Source organism: Tachypleus tridentatus, chromosome 7 (assembly GCF_004210375.1).
Source record: "Tachypleus tridentatus isolate NWPU-2018 chromosome 7, ASM421037v1, whole genome shotgun sequence".
NCBI classification, from domain to species: domain Eukaryota; kingdom Metazoa; phylum Arthropoda; class Merostomata; order Xiphosura; family Limulidae; genus Tachypleus; species Tachypleus tridentatus.
Window position 1 is genome coordinate 133,476,929 of NC_134831.1, and position 26,339 is coordinate 133,503,267.

At 33.7% G+C, this 26,339-nt stretch overlaps 1 protein-coding gene across 1 annotated transcript in view; it reads left to right on the plus strand.

The window, feature by feature from the left end:
* The first annotated feature begins 328 nt into the window (after window positions 1-328).
* LOC143256638 (cyclic nucleotide-gated cation channel subunit A-like) overlaps window positions 329-26,339 on the plus strand; it is a 91,060-nt gene continuing 65,049 nt past the window's right edge. Inside the window, exon 1 of the mRNA XM_076514113.1 lies at window positions 329-2,618. Within this exon, the coding sequence (XP_076370228.1) occupies window positions 1,349-2,618 (1,270 nt within the window). The 5' untranslated portion in view covers window positions 329-1,348. The remainder of the gene's footprint in view (window positions 2,619-26,339) is intronic.

Genomic DNA, 26,339 nt, shown 5'->3' on the forward strand with positions numbered 1-26,339 from the left:
TTCAACGTGACGTCACTTGTAAAACTGGCTAAACGATTCGTATTTATACTTTTTTTTTTTCAAGTAACTAACCAGTATTTAACACAGTGTTATTGCTGTGTCTAAATCTACATCAGATATAAGCAAACGTTCGCGATTATTTCTTCCATACAAATAAACATCACCTACGTTAGCACTGTATATTTCCAACGTTGAAAAAAAGCTCACCCCTTACTCGCAGTGAGTGTATCCCAAATCCTGGCTTGAGATTCGTGCAAACTGCTAGCTTCACGGACTGGTCTGAGTGTTCATTTATCAACAAGACACTCAGAGTGCTTGATCTTTGAGTTACAGAAGTCTTCGCGTGCTTTACATATGACTGATATGTAGTCTTTGAAGAGTTATGTTCTCGTATAGCTATGTTGTTACGCTCTCTTTCAACGTCACTTGTAGTAAGCTCAAAATGACGAAGGCTCATGTTCTGTCATCGCATGCTGTGAGAAATAATCCATTCTGTGTTGTATCCTGGTAAACAGTTACTATACCAGAACTATTGTTTTAAGCAAATTGTGATGTACAAACTGTTCTACCTGCTCCCTGTCAACTGGGAGAGAGTTTTAATTCAAATGAATTATTTCTCAGTAACAGAGCGTAAATTTCCTCACAAACCAACCTGACTTTCGACAGTTTGTGTACAAACGGAAAGTATGACTGGACCGCGAGAAGATAACAATTCAACACCCATGATGTTTTACAACTTCACGTGCTACTGCTATTAATGCAGAACATTTATCGTTAGGCAGTATTACTGTAATGGAAAACGCACTCCTGGTTGTTGTCTGTGCTACACACACCTGTTGCACTCGAACAATTTGCGTGGAAAGAATGATAATTTACGTTATTTAATGAATCAAGAAACTTATTGGGTAACCCAGTAAATATGATAAGAAATTAGGAAAGGCATTCAGGAAGTCAACTAGTAGGAAGATTGTCTGATATAAAAATGTAAGTTTTGTGTACCTTCATTTGTTTCCCGTGTTTCAGTCTACTTAGGAAGTACCGTAAAAACAAGAACAAAAACATGAGCTAGATACAAAAATCCCCCAAAAGTGTTCATTACTATTTAAATCAATGCATTATATGAGCTTCTGTGTTAATTACGGACGCTATTTTGTATTTTCTGTAATATAATGAAACACTTTTATATGTATAAATCATCTGTTCTGATATTACAATACCAATTGTGCTGGTCAATTATTGCCTGGAGTTAAAAGTGCGAACTTTTTCTGTGTGAATATATAGGTAGTCATATTATCCACACTTCAGTATTCATGAAGCGCTTGCTACCTATTTCCTTTACGCAGAGAATATGAGAAGCAATGATACGGGCAAGACTGTCAAATACACGAAAGAAGGGCTACATTTGGATGACGAACTAAATGAAATAGTTGTCGGTAATGCAGAGCCAGAAAGTGTCGAGTATAGGACCGGAAGTAATGGGCCACCACGCGTTATTCCGGGCATCATAACTTCCACAGGCTCGGAGCGGGTGCGACTAGTGCCGGATGAAGGACCAGTTGCAAACAGTGCACGACCTCAAGCGCGTTGCCCACTTTGCTCTGCTAAATCATCAGAAAACTTAAATCTCAAATCAGCATCAAGGCAAAGCCTGTTGGAAATTTTGGGGAGTAAGTTTCACACGGGAGACATGAGACAAAGATCACGTGACTCTGTGGCTTTCTTGAACAAAGCCCACATAAACTCCGAGTTAGAAGTTTCTCGAAAGACTAGAGAACAAAGAAGAAAAGAAATTAAACGAGAATTTGAAAAGATGGACACTTCTGCTTCGGGTAGTGATAGAAATGGATGTAATTGGACTTTTGTTTTTGATCCATCGGGTAAACTCTGCTATTACTGGTCCATGATTGTGAGCATTGCCTTTCTCTACAATTTATGGGTAATAATTTACCGTTTTTCCTTTCAGGAAATTAACAAAGACACGCTAGTGGCTTGGTTTACTTTGGATTACATCACAGATTTTCTTTATATACTAGATATATGCTTCCACTTTCGTGCTGGCTATTTGGAGGAAGGGGTTCTACAAACCGATTATGATAAGCTCAGAAAACACTACATGAACTCCACCATGTTTTATATTGATTGTCTGTGTTTACTTCCTTTAGACTTCCTCTATCTGTCCATTGGCTTTAACTCGATTCTTCGGTGCCTCCGTCTTGTAAAGATCTATCGTTTCTGGGCTTTTCTTGATCGAACTGAAAGACACACCAACTATCCAAACGTCTTTCGTACTCTGTCACTTATTCACTACTTCTTGGTTATACTTCACTGGAACGCTTGTCTTTTTCACATCATCTCCATAAATGGTGGGTTTGGCTCCAGAGACTGGTTTAATTCACGTGGTGAAAACTGTATCGACGTCCTCTGTGAGTACCTCCACTCTTTCTACTGGAGCACACTAGCCTGGACGACAGTGGGAGACCTTCCCAGGCCGAGGACTAGAGGAGAATACATGTTTCTTATACTAGAACTGGTTTTTGGTTTATTTTTCTTTGCTGCTGTCTTAGGTCACGTGGCTAATATTGTTACAAACGTCAGTGCTGCTAGGAAAGAATTTCAAGGTAAGATCTAAATAACTTACGTCATTTTACCCACTCAGATTGTCCACTTGGTTTTACTATCTGCAGAGTGCTATAGAGAGCAGTTGTATATTTCACAAGTTATGTATGTTCTTAAGAAACACGTTTTTCTGCAGTGACTTCAAGAAATATTTAATATCGAAATTTCGTTGAATTAAAATTGTTATTTTTTACACCAGCGGCAGTCTCCTTCGAAATATTGCATTTATAAATGACGTTCATGATATCTGAACTATTGATTGAATAGTATTATGTACTGTTTGGGAGTAAAAAAAATAATCTATCCCAACTTTTAGGTTCCTTCTACTCTTACACTACTAAAATAGGGACGGCTAGCGCAGATAGCCCTCGAGTTGCTTTGCGTGAAATTCAAAATCAAACCAACTTTTAGGCTACTCTTTACCAATAAAGAGTTCGCGTGACCGTCACATTTATAACGCCCCCACTGCTGAAAGGGCGATCTTGATCGATGGCGGTACTCGAGCCAACGATCTACAGCTTTAGAGTCTTAACCAACAGGCATGCCAGATTCATATTTGTAATAATAAACATATATTGCTGAAGAGACCGAGTGAGGGCCTGTAGCTAATCTCAAGTTCCGCCTTCGCGTTTCGAATTGTGGGTAAGTTATAAAGGTCTCCTCAATTTTATCTGACAATAGTTGTTGGTGGATGGTGTTAACTATCTGTCTCTAGTCTCTCTCATCAAAATTAGGGACGGCTAGCGCAAATAGTTTACGTGTAGTTTTGCGCAAAATTAAAAAAAACTAAATAAACCACTAAAGGAATATTTATGAGGAAGAAAAAGAGTGAATGGAACCTAACTTTATCGTGTCAAACGATCATCAAACAAAAATACGTTTATTGTGACTTCGAATGTTTACGTAATGTAATCAACGTTTATTGTGAATAGTTTGTTTGTTTGTTTTTGAATTTTGTGCAAAGCTACTCGAGGGCTTTCTGCGCTAGCCGTCCCTAATTCAGCAGTGTAAGACTAGAGGGAAGGCAGCTAGTCATCACCACCCACCGCCAACTCTTGGGCTACTCTTTTACCAACGAATAGTGGGACTGACCGTCACATTATAACGCCCCCACAGCTAAAAGGGCGAGCATGTTTAGTGCGGGGATGCGAACCCGAGACCCTCAGATCATGAGTCGCACGTCTTAACCCACGTGGCCGTGTTGTGAATAGTAAAATGATGTGAGTTGGTAATTAGGAGTCATTTCGATCGCTATTGTTTATTTTCATTGGATTGGACAATCAATATTTTACCAAACAGCCATCTATTCAAGCAGTTTTCAATGTTAACAACGTGTTCTTCAACAATGTAATTAAACAATATTTATTCTGTTATAACTTGACTGAGTTTAGTTGTTTTGTTTTTAGTGGGTTTTTTTTTGCAACAATGCAAAAAATAACCCTGAAACCATAAGTTTTGGGACATGTCTTCGTTGAATATACAAGAAACAGGTAAAATGTCATTCAAGTAGCTGTTTTCGTTTTCGTAGCATTGATATGAAACAGACTCAAACCGAATAATGGGTCATTAATGTCCATTACAGTCCAAGCGTAAAATGTTCTTTGCTCAAGGTACTTGTACAAAATAATCATCCACGAAATAACTTTTTAAATGAAGAAAAAAAAGTAGATATATACGTCTAAAACACACCAGTAAAAATAAGTCACGACCTGTCCAATCATTCCGACAGAAAGATAGGCAAAGTAACTTATATAAGAATTGAAAATATGCGACAAGTAAAGGCCGTTGCTGTAGCGTATATATTTATATGTATATTGGTCATTATAAATATTTATGTACATTTAACGTGAGCAATTACATGGGTAACTTAACCTGTTTTTCTTATGGGCTTCAATGTGTTCTTTATACGCTTTAGTTCTTGGTAATGCTTATTTTATTCAGTTGCTCTACTTTATCTTGCTATATATGGTTATTGTAAGTATACACATAGAAAGCTTAGGAACGATGGTATTTGGATTTAGATTTATATACACTAACTTAGTTATTTAAAGTGAAAACTGTATATCCATAAAACTACGTACGAAGTAACTTCAATTAGCGGTCATGAATACCAGATGTTCACACCGTACAATATTTATAACATCAAATGTTAACATCATACAGTTAATAATCAACACTATACACTATTGACAATATAAGGCATCGATACCATACAACACTGATAACACCAGTATCAACACCATACATTATGGATAACACCATATATCAATACCATAAAATATGTCTAACACCAATATGAACACCATACATTGTGAATCTCCAGATATCGACACCATACAATACAGATAACACCATTATCAACACCATACACTACAAATAACACCGTGCTGTATTGATAACACTAGATATCAACACCACACAGTACGGATAATGTCACACGTCATCACCAAACAGTGCTGATTGTCTTATGCCTACAGCAATCTGAATGTTATAGCATACTTTCAATAGATAGATACGTAGATAGAAACCTTTAACACGTAGAATGTACTATTCCAGAGTGAGTATGATAAACACGTTCACGGAAGTGACATAAATGCACTGTTGGTGCATTAGTTTCGTTGTATTCCGTATTTTACGTATCAGCAGGTGCTTCAAATCCACGGTCTATAGCATGCATTACAGTAAACAAACGCCATTCAAAAAAATGCTCTCTATTAAAAAAATAGAAATATAGTATTTTGAAACAATTAATCACCAAAAAAACCTAAAAATAAAAATATCTATAGACCATATTTTCATAGCCAAATTTATAGTCCTTTATGCATTATATTTTGCATAGGCCCGGCATGGCCAGGTGGGTTAAGGTGTTCAACTCGTAATCTGAGGATCGAGGGTTCGATACCCCCGTCACACTAAACATGCTCGCCTTTTCGGCCGTGGGGGCGTTATAATGTAACTGTCAATCCCACTATTTGTCGGTAAAAGAGTAGCCCAAGAGTTGGCAGAGGGTGGTGATGACTAGTTGCCTTCCCTCTAGTCTTACACTGCTAAATTAGGGACGGCTGGTGCAGATTGCCCTCGAGTAGCTTTGCACGATATTCAAAAACAAACAAACATATCTTGCATAAAGATTACATGGTTTTTCACCATTGTATTACTTGTGTTTTTTATTTCAACAGATCCACGAGTAACTTACTTTTTACACTATTAAGTTTGTTGCCTTATATTTTAATGAACAATGATAAAACGATCGAGTGTTCATTCGCCAATCTGTAAACGTTTATTGCTCTGTTAAATATAATCGGTATGTGTTTCGATTTTTCTACGATTAAAAGAATAAGTGTAAAACGTTTATGCTTGGACAACCTGTGCTCTTCCTATCGCTGGTGTTGAACTCAGCATTTTAGCTTTATAAGGCGACACATTTACTGATGAGCCACTGGTTTGGGGGGATAGATATCTTACGATTAGAAGAAATTATTCGAGCAAAAAGTGTTTTTAAATACATCTTACGCTTTAAAAATGTTTCTATTTACTGCAAAGCAAGAATATTTAGAAATTCTCTTTACGAAAAATGTATTTTGTTTTAGGATTTGAAAATAAAATAAAACAAGAGCAGCGTCTTTGTTATTATAATGAGTGTCTAATTAATGTGAACTAAAACATCTGTTATGAATACCAGGCGATGTGTGATTTAGCATAATTATTGTTTAAGTGTAAAACTGAGTATTGTTTTCTATTAAATATATGCCTTATAGAATACCAATTTCTGAAATCCATCCATCAAAATGTATTTAGTAATAAATTGTTGAAAAAGTCATACAAAAAGTAAATAATCAGACGGGTAAATTAACCTATTCATTTCTCATTATGTTCTTATACCGAGCTTTGTCTTTATCAAACAAGTAAAACGCGGCCCGGCATGGCCAAGCACGTTAAGGCGTTCGACTTGTAATACGAGGGTTGCGGGTTCGACTCCCGGTCGCACCAAACATGTTCGACTTTTCAGCCGTGGGAGCGTTATAATGTAACGGTCAATCCGACTATTCGTTGGCAAAGAGTAGCCCAAGAGTTGGCGGTGGGTGGTTATGACTAGCTGCTTTCCCTCTAGTCTTAAACTGCTAAATTAGGGACGGCTACCGCAGATATCCCTCGAGTAGCTTTGCGCGAAATTCGAAACAAACAAACAAGTAAAACGATTTATAAACCTCTGAAACAGAGGGTATGAATAGCAGAAACCTTAATTTTTATTAGTTTTAATTTATACAAACTACACGAGTTATTATTCACGTTAATTTAGTTTTTGAGATTTTCCATAACGTTTTAGAAACAATTGTTAATCAAACAAAACACTACTCATGTTAAAGTAAGAACGTAGATGGCGTAGACTTCGAGCTGTAGGAAGTAAAAATGGTATTTTCAACTATTCGTGTTAGTTTGCGATAATTTTGATGTGAGATCAACAAACCAAATGTTCTGTCAATATGGAAGTCATCATGTAAATTAACTAATAATTAATTGTTTTCTGTTTTGCTGCTAAACTGAAATATGTATGATGGACGACTATCTGTTCCGTGTCCGCATTAGGGTTCTAACAACAAATTTCACCATTACGAGACCCTAAAACTTATCATTGAACCACAGTTACAAATTTGGATATTTGCGCTTGTTGTTCTTAATCTGAACAGACACGTTAGACGGAAGGCAGTTACTCTACAACACCAGTCGCCAACTTTTAAATACCGGTAATCACATATGCTGTCATTCTTGCCCTGCAGTGGCACAGCGGCATGTCTGATATCCGTTGTGACCAGAGCACAGATCGTGTAGCCTTGTGCTTAACCACAAACAAACAGCACTGTCACGCTTATAACGCTGCTCAAAGGGGATAGTGCGATTTTACGGCAATAGAACTCGAAACGTGGACACTTGAATATACAGTGCATCACGCTGAGCACGAGACTACGCCCGACCTATATGAAACAGTATGATGAATCGATCTGTCACCAGTAGATCACGCCCAGCCTATTTAAATACGAAACAGTACTATTTTGAATTGCAACGAAGTTTTCGAGCATATGTTTTATAAATTTATTTTGAAATTTCTGTTAGTGTTAAACTGGTGTAAAGTTGTGTTTGAAAGAAAGTGTAACCTACAATAACAATACAGAATCTAACATACAATAACAATACAGAATCTAACATACAATAACAATACAGAATCTAACATACAATAACAATAAAGAATATAACATACAATAACAATACAGAATCTAACATACAATAACAATAAAGAATATAACATACAATAACAATACAGAATCTAACATACAATAACAATAAAGAATATAACATACAATAACAATACAGAATCTAACATACATTAACAATACAGAATCTAACATACAATAACAATACAGAATCTAACATACAATAACAATACAGAATCTAACATACAATAACAATACAGAATCTAACATACAATAACAATACAGAATCTAACATACAATAACAATAAAGAATCTAACATACAATAACAATACAGAATCTAACATACAATAACAATACAGAATATAACATACAATAACAATACAGAATCTAACATACAATAACAATACAGAATCTAACATACAATAACAATAAAGAATATAACATACAATAACAATACAGAATCTAACATACAATAACAATACAGAATCTAACATACAATAACAATAAAGAATATAACATACAATAACAATATAGAATCTAACATACAATAACAATAAAGAATATAACATACAATAACAATACAGAATCTAACATACAATAACAATACAGAATCTAACATACAATAACAATAAAGAATCTAACATACAATAACAATACAGAATCTAACATACAATAACAATACAGAATATAACATACAATAACAATACAGAATCTAACATACAATAACAATACAGAATCTAACATACAATAACAATAAAGAATATAACATACAATAACAATACAGAATCTAACATACAATAACAATACAGAATCTAACATACAATAACAATACAGAATCTAACATACAATAACAATAAAGAATATAACATACAATAACAATATAGAATCTAACATACAATAACAATAAAGAATCTAACATACAATAACAATACAGAATCTAACATACAATAACAATACAGAATCTAACATACAATAACAATACAGAATCTAACATACAATAACAATAAAGAATATAATATACAATAACAATAAAAATTCACCTTTGATAGTGTTATATATATATAATCTTTAGTGCTTAGTGAAAGTCATCAGGCACTACTCAGTGTTGGTTAATTATGATCGTTGTAAATAACGTAATCATCATATTTCACGTGTCTGTACAATAGTAAAACAAACTACATATAGTCGTGAATGACTTGTTTACGTTTCCTCGACTTAAAGCTGATAGATAAGATAAGATATTTTATTGACAATAAAAAAACTGACACATTTTTAGGTTTATCATATCATTTTCTTCCTCTTTTTTTACAATATTTTTAAATATTTTTACTGCAACATACATATCTGCGTATTTATCCATAAATAGATTCCTGTGGGTCTTTAAAGCAACAGATAACAGATAGGGTTTAACTGATATTTAAATAGGCAGCACACGTATTTCTCAACTTGACTTAAGTTATGTATTTTCATCGTCGAATCCAGGCTGCAGTTGATCCCAACTTATTATAAGAGTATGTTGTTGGATTAGCCTAACAGCTAACAAAAAACAACAACTTCATTTTAATGAATGTTTATAAAAATATATTGTAGCTTTTAAACAAACTCACTGTCAAGTGAGTCACTGTCAGCGTCAGACATTCTAAAACCAACATCATAAACCAGCACAAAGAATAACTTTTACGACCTAATTTTATGTATTTGAATATCAAATTAGGCTAATAAACTATTCATATCAGCTTAAATGCTGTTTGCAGTTAGAAAGACCTGAGTTTACGTCCTCTGCGACAGTTTCTAAGAAACTATTTTCAAACTTTTAATATATGTAGATATATTTATGAAAATAGTTAGCACTACATCACACTAAGAACACTGCCGATATAAAAACTTCACCGTGTGGTAAGTGGGCGAAACAGTGTGTTTTCTTATAGCAAAGCCACATTAGGCTATCTACTGAGTCCACCGAGGGGAATCGAATCCCTGATTTTAGTGTTGTAAATCCGGAGGCATACCGCTGTACTAGCGGAGGGCAGTAGGCGAAACACCTAACAAAGAAACTAAATGTAGACATCTTCTCTAAGTTTCACGAAGGTTATACCAAAAACATTGGAGTATACTCTTATTATCTCAAGTTTAAACACATGATAGTTAAATATCTTTAATGTAAAGAAACAAACTAGTGTCTCTCCTTGAAAATTAATCATTATTTAGTCATTCTGAGTATCAACGTTAAGTGTAGGTAGATAGAAACATTTAAGTAGAATTGATTTCACGCATACGGTCGATTATCAAATTGTAAGTGGTGAACAGGGTGAAACGTAATAACATTACCTAAAACATAGTAGTTTGGAATAAATACATTCATTATTTCTTTGAGAAACATATTCAGATATAAATGTAAAGAGCGAGATAGGAAAATTGGGTTAAAAGGGCCACCCTTATATATTATCATTTATGACGTGCAACCAACAAAATTAATTACTTGTTACCATTGTTCACGTGAAATAAATACAATGGTAGAAGGGAGAAAATGTTTGAATGATTAAAGTGCAGTTTTATTAAAAAAAATTTTACAGTTTTGATCTAAATAACTCATTTTTATTTGTTGTTTCTTTTTAGAAAACAAGGAAGTGTAGATTGTCGAATATCCCATTTCAAGTTCACTAACATTTTTTTTTAACGTGGGACGATAAACTCAGAGTAAGAACCCCTTCTCCACTGGTGGAGCCATCTTACCCCACACGAGTGATGTATGTTTCAGTCATGGGCTTTGGTCTCAATATAGGTCATTCTCCACACTGGCGCTCATGTTTTTTGGGCTATTACCCCAGATAATGAGTCCCTTTCCGTGGTGCACAGCATCCAAAACTCCTACCTCTAGTACTTAAATAATTGCATAAATGAATTAAATAACGTGTCTTAAGAATTAATTGGGTCCAATTTGCCCTAACTTGGAAGTCCATTTTACCTGATCTTACAAAAAATATAGTCCCGAATCACAATAAGTGTTTCTGTTCAATACCAAAAACAAATTACGTCATGTCCCTACTTGAAATAAACGTTACTTTTAAATCAATACACTTTAACCATTTTTTTTAATGACCTTCTTCCTAATGGTTCATAAGCGCATTTATAGTTAGAGCAGACGTTTTATCCTACCTACCTCAACTACGGTTTATTGTTAAATAGATCAAGCACCTGATGAAAAATAACTTAATCTCAGATATAGATTACTGGTTACTTAGATTGCATGGGACCCGGCATGTCCAGGTGATTAGGGTGCTCGACTCTCAATCTGAAGATCTTTTCCACTAAACGTGCTCGCCCTTTCAGTCGTGGGAGCATTATACTGTGTCGTTGGTGAAAGAGTAGCCCAAATGTTGGCGACGGGTTGTGATAACTAGCTGCCTTCTATCTTGCTAAATTAGAGACAGATAGCGCAGATAGTTTTCGTGTAACTTTGCGCGGAATTCAAACCCAAATAAACTTTTACCATGCTGTCAATAACAGAGCTAGGTGTGCTCAGATTATTCGTGCACTATGAGAAAGAAGTCAGAAAAGGCATTTGGAAGTTTAATTTAATGAAGAATAACCGGACAAAAGAAACTGATCGGTTACAGAAGGCTGTCTCAAGTAGAAGGTGAAATTTCTGTCTCACTAACTCTGTCTAACTTAAGTGCTCCACTGCAGTTACAGTGCTGCACTCTACTTAGAACATCTTTTAAACTGTACCTGTTATGTCGGAATACATTTTACTTTTGTTTTCCTGAAGAGTGGGACTTCAGCTACAACTATTATAACAAACATTTTCCTCTAAGCCTATTCAACTCATTATGTGTTGTGTTAAAGCTGACAAAAGAAGAGAGATCGATTGGTTTTAAAAATTGTTATCGGTCACACATGTATGAATAATGGTGACGTCACCTCTAGAATTAATTATTGAATTTTTTTTTTTCAGTACTGAGAAAGTACATTTCCTGAAGTACCAACTGTCTGTTTAGTCCGAGTGTATTAGAATAAACACTAATTTTAAGTACTGGGTTGAGAGCTGTCAGAAGATGTTCATTGCTCGGTTGTTTATCATGATCATTTATCACAACTCTTCACTGTAGCATATCCCCAATTCAAAGATAATAATTTAAAATGAATGAAGTTTTTCTTGATAAATTACTCAACATCTATACAAACTACTAATTGAATTTACCCGAACAATATCGCAGAAGATCCAAACATTCTGAAGAACGTATCAACGAAAGTTCAGCTTGTTGTCCTCTTGTCAGTCAGTGTCTTTCATTGCTTGTTACACTGTATTGTCCGCTGGACCTCTCGTCAGTCAGTGTCTTTCATTGCTTGTTACACTGTATTGTCCGCTGGACCTCTCGTCAGTCAGTGTCTTTCATTGCTTGCTACACTACGTTGTCTGCTGGTCCTTTGTCAGTCAGTGTCTTTCATTGCTTGCTACACTACGTTGTCTGCTGGTCCTTTTGTCAGTCAGTGTCTTTCAATGCTTGCTACACTACAATTGATGCTGGTTCTCTTATCAGTCAGAGTCTTTTGTTTCTTGCTACTCTATGTTGCCTGCTGGTCCTTTTGTCAGTCAGTGTTTTTCGTTGTTTGCTACACTGTGTTTGTTTAAGAAACTCTCATCCTTCACATCTCTCTACTGGGTAGATATGTGCATGTCGTGCTACATTATCGTGTTCTCTCGGTTTAAGCTGAACATAAAAAAAGAACCTCAGAATATATATATATAATTTGTACGTATGATAAAACGACATTGAATATTTGTGAAAATGTTAATGAAGTCTGTAGAAAATGCCAATAAACCTCAATAGTTATGGGTTTATCAATTTTAAATATATAATATAGTCGGAAACATTAGTGGTTTTAGATTCATCAGCCAATGTGTTAACCAAAGACATATATATGTATGAGTATTTGCGAGCCAATAGTTGCGGATTAATCTCTTAATTGGTAGTCAAATATATATATATATATATTCTTCAATCTCACAGTTGTGACTATCTGTTTTCTTAGTCTAAAGCATCTAAAACGCAGAATAAATTTTTCTTACATTCGCTGTTTGCCTGTGTATCAGTTGTAACCAACTCCATTTTTACACGTTTTCACTTTTCAATTACAATCGTAATGGGTGTTGTTATATTTTGTCCCTTTTAAACATTCTCTACAAAATAACTGGTCAAAAGTTTAATTTTCTATTAAACACATAGAAAATACGAGAAATAACAAACTGCATTAAATAAAATGTTGCCAATACTTTGTTTTACACATCTTTGTGTAAGTCATATGTTCTAATGGGACACTTAAGCAAGCTAGCGCATGAATAATTCATAAAATGTGTTTTCATAAATGAAGGAGAGATCTAATTGACAACTCTAATGTTGGTATTTGTTTTTAGTTTGTGTTAAAAATCCAGAACCTTTGTTTTGTTTTGAAATTCGCGCAAAACTACACGAGGGCTGTCTGCGCTAGCCGTCCCTAATTTAGCAGTGTAAGACTAGACGAAAGGCAACTAGTCATCACCAGCCACCGCCAACATTTATTCGGTTCTAAAGTCCACTACTTTTATACACAAGTATCAAACAGCATATGTTTAGACTCAATGCAACATGATATTAAAATCGAATCATATAAGGTATTTTATTAATCTTCCTACGCCTCTTAGTTGTTTTCTGTGAAGTCTACGAAGGAATAAAATTGTTTTTGTCTTGGAATCTACTGTAATGATAAAACTGTACTCACTGTTGTAGCTACGGATGACAGAAGAAATAGTTGTTTTTACTTTAAATGTTCTCTTTGTTTTTCAATGAGCAATTTTATTTAGCTATCTAAAGTTAAGTTTGTTTTTTGTTTATTTCCCACAAAGCTACACGAGGGCTATCTGCGCTAGCCGTCCTTAATTTAGTAGTGTAAGACTAAAGGAAAGGCAGCTAGTCGTCACCGCCCACCGCTAACTCTTGGGCTACTCTTTTACCAACGAATAGTGGGACTTACCGTAACATTATAACGCTCCCACGGCTGAAAGGGCGAGAGTGTTTGGTATGAAGGGCATTTTAACCAAAACTTTGGATTAAACTACTCGTAGTGCCCGCTCTAAACAACTGTATTCCAACGAAGCCCTTGTATACAGCTTGTATAAGCTACGAAGATTGAGGTTACAAAGGGCATACTTATGACACTAATAAAAGATATGGCTTGATAACACCAGCGTGATTTTGGTACTTTCAACTGACGACTTGATTATTACACCTTGATTCTATCACGTTGTTATCAAAGGACATGATAATAACATGATTCTGTCCTTTTGTTAACAAAACCATTATTTTGTCATTTTATTACCTTGGTAAGAACACCATGATTCTGTTGTCTTCTTACTTAGGGACTTTTTAACAACACCATTATTTTGTTTTATTGTTACGAATAACTTGTTATCAAAACCATTTTCTGTCATTTTACTTATTTATAATATGCATTTTATGTTATCTGAATACGTAAAGTATCCCACATCTCAGTTTTTTTTTACCAGACTATAAAACGTGTCCTTAAGTCTCAAACACAAAAGTAATAATTTAATCTAATAATGCGACATCCTCTTAGGAGTACTCTTAAGTCTGTAAAATTAAACAAACAATATTAAAGAGTACAGTATCACATTCTACTGAGCAAAATAAAGACCACGTGATTAACGTGAAATTTAAATAGCAGCCAAGCGTCTACACCCCATGTATAAACACTATTACCTAACTTGTTTACTTCTCTCTTTGTGTACTTTGGGTTTTGGTTTCGCTAGATAAGTGACTGATACAACACAAATCTCGATAATTCATTTTCCAGATTCGTGATCGTAACATTATATTATTCAAAGTTAGTTATTTAATGTATAATTAACCGTCCATGTACATCATACCGATTATTTGCAGCTTTGTACTTTCGAAATAGCGTTAATGTTTATTGATATCACTAACAACAATCAACTTTCTGATTGTTGTACATATCGATTGCTTGCATACATAAAATAAAATTATGATATAACTTCATTACATATAGATCATCTAATTCAGGAAAATTATAAATGACTGAAGATTAACTCATTAAGAGATTTCTTATGTTGTGATTTTAGAGGAACTTTAATGAAATCATTCGGTTTTGAATTTGTTGTGAAACTAAAATTTCAAAGAAATAACAGCCAAAGTAGTAATGTTAAAAATTATCATAATTTATTATCGCTTAGAATACATTCAATTCAGTGTGTTACGAAACTAAAATTTGAGTAAAAAGCCAAAGTGGCAATGTTAAAAATTATCATAATTTATTATCGATTAGAATACATTCAATTCAGTGTGTTATGAAACTACAATTTGAAAATAAGTAGCCCAAGTGATATTTGTAATAATTTATTTTCATTTAGAATATTGTCATGACGGGTATATGTAACAAAAACTGCATGTTGTACGTAAGAAAAGGTTTTTCACACTTGAATTTTCTATAATCGGAAATAGCTTGACAATGGACGGTTTTTATCTCTGGGATACTGTTCTAAAATCTGACATTGTTTGGTTAGCGGTGAAAATGGTCATCTAATTATAACAATAATACGTTCGGTGTCTTTCATAAATTCTTTTGTGTTACTATATTATCGAACAAAAAGTTATTGTAATTTCAGGATTTCCAGAAAACTTCTACGCTTTTAACAAAATCTATGCTGGACAGTTATATCTGTGTTCTATTTTGTGTATTTAGGTAACATGCACTATACTGAAATAGTTGATTTTAGCAATGAGTTTTGCATTTTCACGCATTTGTATCAAATCGATTCGGTTAGAAGATTCCTTCTGTGAAAGGATTCTTAATATATTGGAAGTCGTCATGCAGAAAAGTTCCATAAAAATAGGGAAATAACAACATATAATTAAAAAATAAAGGTGTAACTATGACCTTATGATTCACAGTTTTTTGCTCAAATCAACATTACAGAAATAGATTTCAATGACGACTGCAACCGCTAAACAAATGCGATGTTATTATATTTTCTTAACCCTGCAAGGGTTAACATCGCCTGGCAGTTTGGATGCTCGTCTCGCATTCTAAGGGTAGCGGGTTCAGTTCACTGTCACACTGAATATTATCGAGAGAGCGTTATAACTTGAGAGTCACACCAACTAACTGTTCGTTGATAAAGAGTACCCCAGAAGTGGGTAGTGGATGGTGTTGCCGAGCTGCCTTCCTTCTAGTCTATCACTGCTAAATTACGAACGGCTAGCTGAGATAGCCTTCTTACAGCTTTGTGCGAAATTTAAAACAAAACAAAAAGCTGTTCCTGCAGTTGTGTATGTGGCATAAACTCACGCTAATCTTGTGAAAAAACGGAAGCCCAGCTTTTGTGGCTTTGTTTGTTTCTTGTTAACCACAAAGTTACACAATAGGTTAACTGTGTTGTTCCCGTTGCGGGTATTGAAACCAGATTTTTAGCGTTATACACTCTCAGGTGGCCAGGTGGGTTAAGGCGTTTGTTTGTTTGTTGTGGAATTTCGCACAACGCTACTCGAAGGCTATCTGTGCTAGTCGTCCCTAAATTAGCAGTGTAAGACTAGAGGGAAGGTAGCTAGTCATCACCACCCACCGCCAACTCTTGGGCTACTCTTTTACCAACGAATAGTGGGATTGACCGTCACATTGTAACGCCCCAACGATTGAAAAAGCAAGCATGTTTGTTGCGACCGGGATTTGGACCCGCGACCCTCAGATTACGAAACGAGTGCTTTAACCACCTGGCCATGCCGAGCCTAAGGCGTTTGACTCGTAATCTGAGAGTCGCGGGTTCGAATACCCATCGCACCAAACATGCTCGCCCTTTCAGCCGTAAGGACGTTATAATGTTACGGTCACTTCCACTATTCGTTGGGAAAAGAGTAGCCCAAGAGTTGGCGGTGGGTGGGGATGACCAGCTGCCTTCCCTTTAGTCTTACACTGCAAAATTAGGGACGGCTAGTGCAGATAGCCCTCGTGTAGCTTTGCGGAAAATTCAAAAACAAACAAACAAAAAACCCTTATATTTAGATTGCTTAGAACAACATCGTTCAGTGCATTCAAATGTCATGTTTCTTGTGATAATATTTCAATGGGGATTTAAATTAAATGATTTATTCAAATGTGTTATATATTAAAATAATATGTTTAGAAATAAACTTTTAATCATATATTGCCGTACTTGTAGACAGTCATCAAAAAAACAGCTATGAAACTATTTTCACCTGAAAGAGAGAGAGACAACGCTTCGAAAATTTACTAGTTGTCAGTTCTTTTTTACGTAAAAATTAAAAGCAAACAATAGGTTTAGTTGTGTAGAAACGTCCCTTACCTTCTACCGAGCTTGGCACTTTGCCAATCTTTGCTTTGATATTACTTTATTGGCTTTAGGAAACCATGCTGAGAGTTTGTGTTGTAACGCAGCAATTACTCGGTAAACATGGTTAAACAAATTCTCACTCAAATCAACTTAGCTGTTACTTGTGGTGTTGAATCATTCAACTAACGCATTTTGTTCTATAGTTATAAGAGAGAACATAATTTAGCGTGAATCGAACACAAATATAAACTTGTCAATTGAACACAGGAAGACATACCATACCTTACACTGCACAGTCCTAGTGTATTGCCCACAAACAACTATAATATAATGTTTTATTATTTTGGTGTTGTAATACGTGTTTATTCACAATTCTCCTATGAATAAACACATCACACTTAAAATATTTAGGTTATGTGTTGCTGGAAGGTTTGTTTTTGAATTTCGCGCAATGTTACACGAGGGCTGTGTCTGTCCCTAATTTAGCAGTGTAAGACTGGAGGAAAGGCGGCTAGTCATCACTACCCACCGTCAACTCTCTGGCTACTCTTGTACCAGCAAATAGTGAGGTTTACCTTCACATTATGATGCCCCCACGGCTGAAAGGACGAGTATATTTGGTGCAATGGGAATTCGAACCCGCGACCTCGGAGTAGGAGTCGAGCGCCTTAACCATCTTGCCATACCAGGCCGTTTGTGGCAGAAGACAATAATATAACAACAGTAACAATACAAGACTTCCAACTCGATGTTTCAAATTTCAAATCATTAAATTTTTCGTGTCTCTAACAAATTTATAGGTACAACATATATTTTGTTTCATCGTTCTATGTTTGCACAGTTTCGCTTAAAGATTTAACGTTACCTCCAAGCTCTCTCTCATGGTTTCAATAATTCTAATGAAAAAGTATATACGAAGTTGAAACGTTTCATACAGCAAAGAATCGTTGTTTTCAAATAAATATCCCTTTTGTGTCTTTCTCCAAAATTAGATCATTTATATCATGAAGTTTTGTTTTACCTTCTACTTTTTACCAATAGTACAAAAGGTTTCATTCCAAAAAATCTTATATTAATCTTACTTATTTGTTTCTTTCTTCTTCAAAACGTAAAAGTTCGAAAACGAATATATAAATATTCGCTCAGATAAAATGATATCACTAATATTTAGTCCAATATTGTGGAAAATTAGAATTAGAAAAACATTTTGTGAACAGGGAAAAATATAATAACTTACGTTGGTATTTAAATTGAGGTATATCAGACTGTGTAGAGTATATGTGTGTGCTTTCTTATATCAAAGCCACATCGAGCTATCTACTGAGTCTACCGAAGGGGAATCGAACCCCTGATTTTAACATTGTAAATATGTAGACTTATCGTTGTACTAGCGGGGATAAACTGTTTGGAATGTTTGCGGAAACCTACACAAAAGCTATCTGTATATAGTCAACCTTACATACAAAATAGGGTATCTGTCTGAGTATCGAAACCTGATTTCTGGCATTTTAGGTAGCTGGTCAACAGGAACCAACCGTCACCTCTTGGACTATTCTTGTTTGATTAAATAATCGAATTCAACTTATATTTCCATAAAGTCACCCAGGACACTCTATGTCAAAGCATGTTTTATTTTGTTTTTGATAACGAAAAGTAAATCTTAATCCTTGGGTTCACGGTCAGTGTTCGCTGGTAATTTGAACACGTTCAGCTATATATCAGACAACTTGCACAATTCTAGTTTGCTATTTTGTTTCAGCTCTGATTATAATAAAGTGAAACTTTGTGATATGTTGTTTGGTTTGTTTATTTTTAACACGTTTCGTTCTCTCCAGTGGTCCAGCAGTTAGTTTCAGAGCATATAATGTTAAAAGGTTTTTTTTTATAACTGAGACATGCAGAGCACAGATAACCCATTGTATAGGTTTGTACTTAAAAACAAACAACTAAACTTACAAAATTCTGAGAGAATATTGAAACGTGAAATATTATAAATGGCTGTTCTTGTTCCACAGTTATGTAAAATACTTGTATAACATCTAAATTATCAATTATATTATAAAGTGAAAAAATATGTATTTGATGTAGAAAACGGAAAGATTGGAAAGGTTTATGCCTTCCCATCAAGAGGTGTTATATATAACCTCCATAACTGATAGTTTTTGTTAGAACAATAAAGGTTATATATAGCCTCCATAAATGATAGTTTTTGTTAGAACAATAAAGGTTATATATAACCTCCATAAATGATAGTTTTTGTTAGAACAATAAAGGTCATATATAGCCTCCATAAATGATAGTTTTTGTTAGAACAATAAAGGTTATATATAACCTCCATGAATTGTAGTTTTCTGTTAGAACAATAAAATATATAAATAATTTCCATAAATGATAGTTTGCCGTGAGAACAAGAGAGGTTATACATAACGTTCATGAATGATAGTTTTCTGTTGGAACGAGAGAGGTTATACATAACTTTCATAAATGATAGTTTCCTGTTGGAACAAGAGAAGTTATACACAATTTTCATAAATGATAGTTTTCTGTTGGAACGAGAGAGGTTATACATAACTTTCATAAATGATAGTTTCCTGTTGGAACGAGAGAGGTTATACATAACTTTCATAAATGATAGTTTCCTATTGGAACGAGAGAGGTTATACATAGCTTTCATAAATGATAGTTTCCTGTTGGAACGAGAGAGGTTATACATAACTTTCATAAATGATAGTTTCCTGTTGGAACGAGAGAAGTTATACATAATTTTCATAAATGATAGTTTTCTGTTGGAACGAGAGAGGTTATACATAACTTTCATAAATGATAGTTTCCTGTTGGAACGAGAGAGGTTATACATAGCTTTCATAAATGATAGTTTCCTGTTGGAACGAGAGAGGTTATACATAACTTTCATAAATGATAGTTTCCTGTTGGAACGAGAGAGGTTATACATAACTTTCATAAATGATAGTTTGCTGTTGGAACGAGAGAGATTATACATAACTTTCATAAATGATAGAACCATGTTTTAGATTTTTTTAGCTTAAATTTTGTGACTGCTCTTAAGCGCAAAGTTACAAAATGGCTGTCTGTCCGAGTATCGAAACCTAATTTCTAGCATTTGATGCTCTCAAATTTAGCAGTAACACTGAGATTGGAATTTTCTTGAATTCTTAAAATGCTCACATAAATATAAACATTTGTTTTTCTCTTACTGATTTTATCAAATAACAATTCTTATAATTATTACTGAAAATCCTATACTTCAATTTTTTCAGTCATCTAAATCTTAAAGAACTTTGTTCTTAAATTGTTCCAGTATTTTTATCAGAATAATAATTAATTAATTAAGGAAAAATACTCAATCGCAGAATTAACAACCAAAGTTAAAATGAACCTTGTAACGCTGAAGTACAAGTATGAACCATTTTTGTACATAAAAACAAGTTGTCATTAGTTCTATTCTTTGATTTCTACTTGTCTCACTTAGGATTTATCTACAGACTTTTTCTTACGTCCAGTTAAACTTAAGTATTTGAAGTAAATCATTAATGGAATATCTAAGTGTGTTTTCACAAACCTTATAAACTTTCGTAACTTAAGCTAAATTTCAATGCCCAAAATTAATAGCCGTGGTGAGGGTAACCTTGAAGTACAGACGCTGAATTCATATTACTTCATATATTATATATATATTATTTCATATACTATATATATATATATTACTTCATATATTATATACATATTACTTCATATATTATATATATATTATTTCATATACTATATATATATATTACTATATATATATATTACTTCATATATTATATATATATTACTTCATATATTATATACATATTACATCATATATTATATATATTACTTCATATGTTATATATATATTACTTCATATTATATACATATTACTTCATATATTATATATATATTACTTCATATATTATATATATATATATTACTTCATATGTTATATATATATTATTTTAAAGCTCTTGCAATTTCCGTTTCTCGCGGAATCATTAAAAATAATTTATATTTTAAATCAAGTATGACACTTTCATTTTAAAAAGTGTTGTTATTCAAGTCTAGGAATATGTATTCATCTAAGTGCTGAACTTTATCACAAGTTAAAAGTAAATCAGCAAAATTGTGAATAATTTTGTTTGTATGGCGCTCTATCGTTTCTTATATCCATTAACCAATTAAACAAACAATTGATCACTGATAGCACGGTTGTGAGAGTAAATAGTATTTCCTCCCGACGTCTAGCAGTGAAACTGCATTTCCCGGATGGAACGTGTACAAGGTTGTTTAGTCACACAGATTTAGAATGAAAACATTTCTACATGAAGATAAGAATCATATCTCGAACTGAACATCTGTATTACTATAATTCGTCCACTGAAACAGATTGTGAGAATTTGTGACAATACTGCTTAAGAGAATGTATGATGTATGTGTATGTATGAGTGCGCGGGCGCGTGATAGAACGCAAAAAGTATAAGTAAATTTAACTTTACCAAATTTTTGTATTTATGTACCATGAAAATTAAATATTAGTAGTTAAGAAGTGAAACTGTTATTATTGTACACGTGTCCCCAGGTTTCACTCTTAAATCTCTAGTAAGTTGTACTAAATATTGGTAAATATTTTTTCATTATTTCTATAAATATGAATTATGGGTAATTTAAGAAAATATTTACAATATTTCTCTATAATTGGTTAAAGTATTTAGATTAAAAAGGAAAAAACAAATGCTTACATTTGTGTCTCCCACAGGCCCGAGACTTCTTTGGATTTCTTTCAGCTATTATTAAGTGTATAGACCATAATGATTTAATACTTGTAATCATTTGGCCTCTAAAACTCATAATTTCATTTGTTTTCTTCTGAGGGAGAGATTGCATAAATATTCAAAGCAAGTGTATGTATATGTTCTTTTCTCATAAGAACATACATTACCATAACCATGAGATTGATTTTTGAAATGAACTTAAAATAACCTTACTTTCAAAGAGAGAAACCGGCTTTTTCAAAGTTATAATAAAATGTTTTTTATTTACTATACGCTGGTGGTTTTAATAATGTGGTAATTAAAAGTTCAACTGGATTGATATCTTCGAAAGTTTAGACTAAAAGTAGTATCATAGTGTTCCATAAACTATGACGTATAATAAATATATCCTGATGAATTGTGTTTCTTTTTTTAATTAGCTATAATAAATGAGTCTTAAATTCAGTTTCACCGTACAAGTCATTATGATGTTAAATGTGGAACAACCATCTTAACATTTTAAATCTCAGTGGACAAAGAAGACTTCGAGGACAAATATGTTTATGTTACTGATGAGAAAGTTTGCCTGAGTTTCGTCTTTCAAACTGTCACACAAAAATATGGTCGATCTGAATTTCTTTCCAACAAAAATATAAACTTTGAAACGTGTACATTCTGTGTTTTTTATGTTAAACGCACCCATACACACGTGTGCGAAATATTCATTGTATTATAATCTTAATATTTGGTGGAATAACCACTTTTTATCTGAACGAAAAATATTGTATTCTGAAGCATGGTTTAAATGTTAGTGTTGTTTGTACGCGTACTATGTTCAAGCATCGTTTAAATGTTACTGTTGTATGTATAAGTGCTATGTTCAAACATGGTTTAAATGTTATTGTTGTATGTATAAGTACTATGTTCAAACATGGTTCAAATGTTACTGTTGTATGTATAAGTACTATGTTCAAGCGTGGTTTAAATGTTACTGTTGTATGTATAAGTGCTATGTTCAAACGTGGTTTAAATGTTACTGTTGTATGTATAAGTACTATGTTCAAACGTGGTTTAAATGTCACTGTTGTATGTATAAGTGCTATGTTCAAACGTGGTTTAAATGTTATTGTTGTATGTATAAGTGCTATGTTCAAACGTGGTTTAAATGTTATTGTTGTATGTATAAGTGCTATGTTCAAGCGTGGTTTAAATGTTATTGTTGTATGTATAAGTACTATGTTCAAACGTGGTTTAAATGTTATTGTTGTATGTATAAGTGCTATGTTCAAGCGTGTTGTATGTTAAAATGTTCAAACGTGGTTTAAATGTTATTGTTGTATGTATAAGTGCTATGTTCAAACGTGGTTTAAATGTTACTGTTTATGTATAAGTAATGTTCAAACTGTTGTCATGTTGTATGTATAAGTGCTATGTTCAAACGTGGTTTAAATGTTACTGTTGTATGTTTTAGTGCTATGTTCAAACATGGTTCAAATGTTACTGTTGTATGTAAAAGTACTATGTTCAAACGTGGTTTAAATGTTACTGTTGTATGTTTTAATACTATGTTCAAACATGGTTCAAATGTTACTGTTGTATGTATAAGTACTATGTTCAAACGTGGTTTAAATGTTACTGTTGTATGTTTTAGTACTATGTTCAAACATAGTTCAAATGTTACTGTTGTATGTATAAGCACTATGTTTAAACGTGGTTTAAATGTTACTGTTGTATGTTTTAGTACTATGTTCAAACGTGGTTTAAATGTTGCTGTTGTATGTTTTAGTACTATGTTCAAACATGGTTTAAATGTTACTGTTGTATGTAGAAGTACGATGTTCATGCATTTGAAGCTTAAAAGCATAAGTAATGACAGTTTTATTCCTGAGACTTATAGCACTAAAAATGAGTTTTAATAATCGCGGTGGGCACATCACATATAAAAAAAATAAATAAAAACCTAAAATATATATTTCATTAGTTTTAATTGTTACTTCACTAAGTTCTGTAAATAGCATTTATTAACAGATTTAAGCACGTCAAAAATTAACTTGGTGTTTTTTAATATCTTAGAATCATAAACATATTGTCATTCTTCTGTTAAATTTATTTCTGTAATTCTAAATGGAAACTCTTGCTGTCAAGAGATTTACTAACTTGGAAAGTAGCACAGTGTGTATATCGGGCACACACATATTGAGTGGCTTTGCACATAAAAACAAACAAACCCTAAAAATATATTTCGATCAAATTTCTGCATCGTTAGTTTTAGTTGTAATTAAAATGTCTTCCAATGTCCGAATTCTCAGGTCCCCCAGTAACACAGCGAAATGTCTGCGGACTTAAAACGCTAGAATCCGGGTTTCGATACACGTGGTGAGCAGATCACAGATAGCCCGTAGATAATTCAAGGCAATTCAGTAAGGTTAGCCTATCGGGTGGTAACACATTTCTATGTTCCTTATTAAGCTTGTAGCTTGGCTATTCATTAACATAAAATATTAATTACAACTTTACACAGTTACTGATATGATAACGAAATATATCTTGTTTTTTATTTTATATCATTCGTATTAATCGTACCCATGATAAGAATATGAGATCCTGTTATATTTTGTTTTATATCATTCATATTTAATCACGCCTATAATAAGGATAAGTTGTCTTTTTATCGTTAGGAGTTTTATGTCGTCCATGTTTAATCGTAACGGTGAAGGAACAAATTCAGTTACATTTCACTTCGATAATCTTTAGGAAAGTCTGTTAATGTGACACACGATGTGGAACGTGGTGAAAACCAAAGCCGTAGTAGATATTGGTTCATAAACAAAAAACACAAGTGCAAATAATTTGCTTAAGTCATCAAATTCACTGCATGAGCTGGGGTTCGGCAATCCTATTACATACTGTTCACATTCACACATAATAGCATAATTTTACGTATAAATAACCAACCCAGAGTTTAAAGGAAAATGTTCAATAGTGTTAAAATAAGAGAAAAATATTTTTCTAAGCAAATATTATTAGTAGTTCTAATAAACTTGCAGACTTGAGTTGAAATTCTTTAAGTAGTTTCGAAATAACATTAAAACCATCACTAGAGTAAAATTACTCAGTTTCAAAAAACGTAAAAAAAAATCCCCGTTACTTATCGCATTATGATCGCTGGTCATATTTCAAATACAGCTTTTTTTGTCAGAATCAACCAGAGCCACAAGAAATAATAATAAATAAAATATGGTGAATTTTAATAAATAGGGCGAACAGGAATGTAAATAAATATTAAAAATGTTGTTCGTTTCCTATTTGAGCCACAAGAGCTAAGAAATATCTCATAGACTCATGAAAGCAGGACTAAAGCAATAGATTTTTATGCTTTAGAAAGTTCTCGTTATCTCAAAAACCACCTGGGTCTCGTGTATAAGGCGATGTTCATATTGCTGATGCTACCCCTTATAGAATTCTCACATCCGAGTAGAAAGATAATGTAATTTCCACGTTTTCTGAGCTTGAATGATGGAGATATAAATATATGTTTTTAATTTTTGGTTCTGTGTATCTTTTGTCTATACTTTCTCTTAATTCTCGATTAGTAGAAACGCGTTTCTGACGTTCTACAAGTGTTGGGCCTGGCATGGCCTAGCGCGTTAAGGCGTGCGCTTCGTAATCTGAGGGTCGCGGGTTCGCGCCCGAGTCGCGCCAAACATGCTCGCCCTCCCAGCCGTGGGGGTGTTATAATGTGACGGTCAATCCCACTATTCGTTGGTAAAAGAGTAGCCCAAGAGTTGGCGGTGGGTGGTGATGACAAGCTGCCTTCCTCTAGTCTTACACTGCTAAATTAGGGACGGCTAGCACAGATAGCCCTCGAGTAGCTTTGTGCGAAATTCCAAAACAACCAACAACTACAAGTGTGTACACACAGCCGATCATCGCGTTTCCAAGCAGTTCTTGTTCTTATGATTAAGTTAATTACTGTTAATTTAGCTTTAGTTTTATTTAATTAACGCTATATTTATTCTTCATCCAACATGGATGTAAATAACATTCCGCATCTTAATATATATATATATAGCGTGCTTTTTGTTTTCCTCCAATCGCCACATATGATATTGTTTTCTATAAGTGTTTCCTGTTTTTCTTGCGAGATCTAATTACCTGTTAGTTAATTAATCTTGATTAAGATTATCCATGACTATAGTAAACTGCATTTCGTCTTTGTTTATTTTAGCAGACTCTACTTAAAATGCAGGTTAGTAAGTTTTTTTCCAGGTTGTCAGTGTCAATTACACGACCACAGATATGGATAAGCTATAGATTTAATAACGACGTTCAGTTTAGCTTTCTTTTCTACAAAAGTG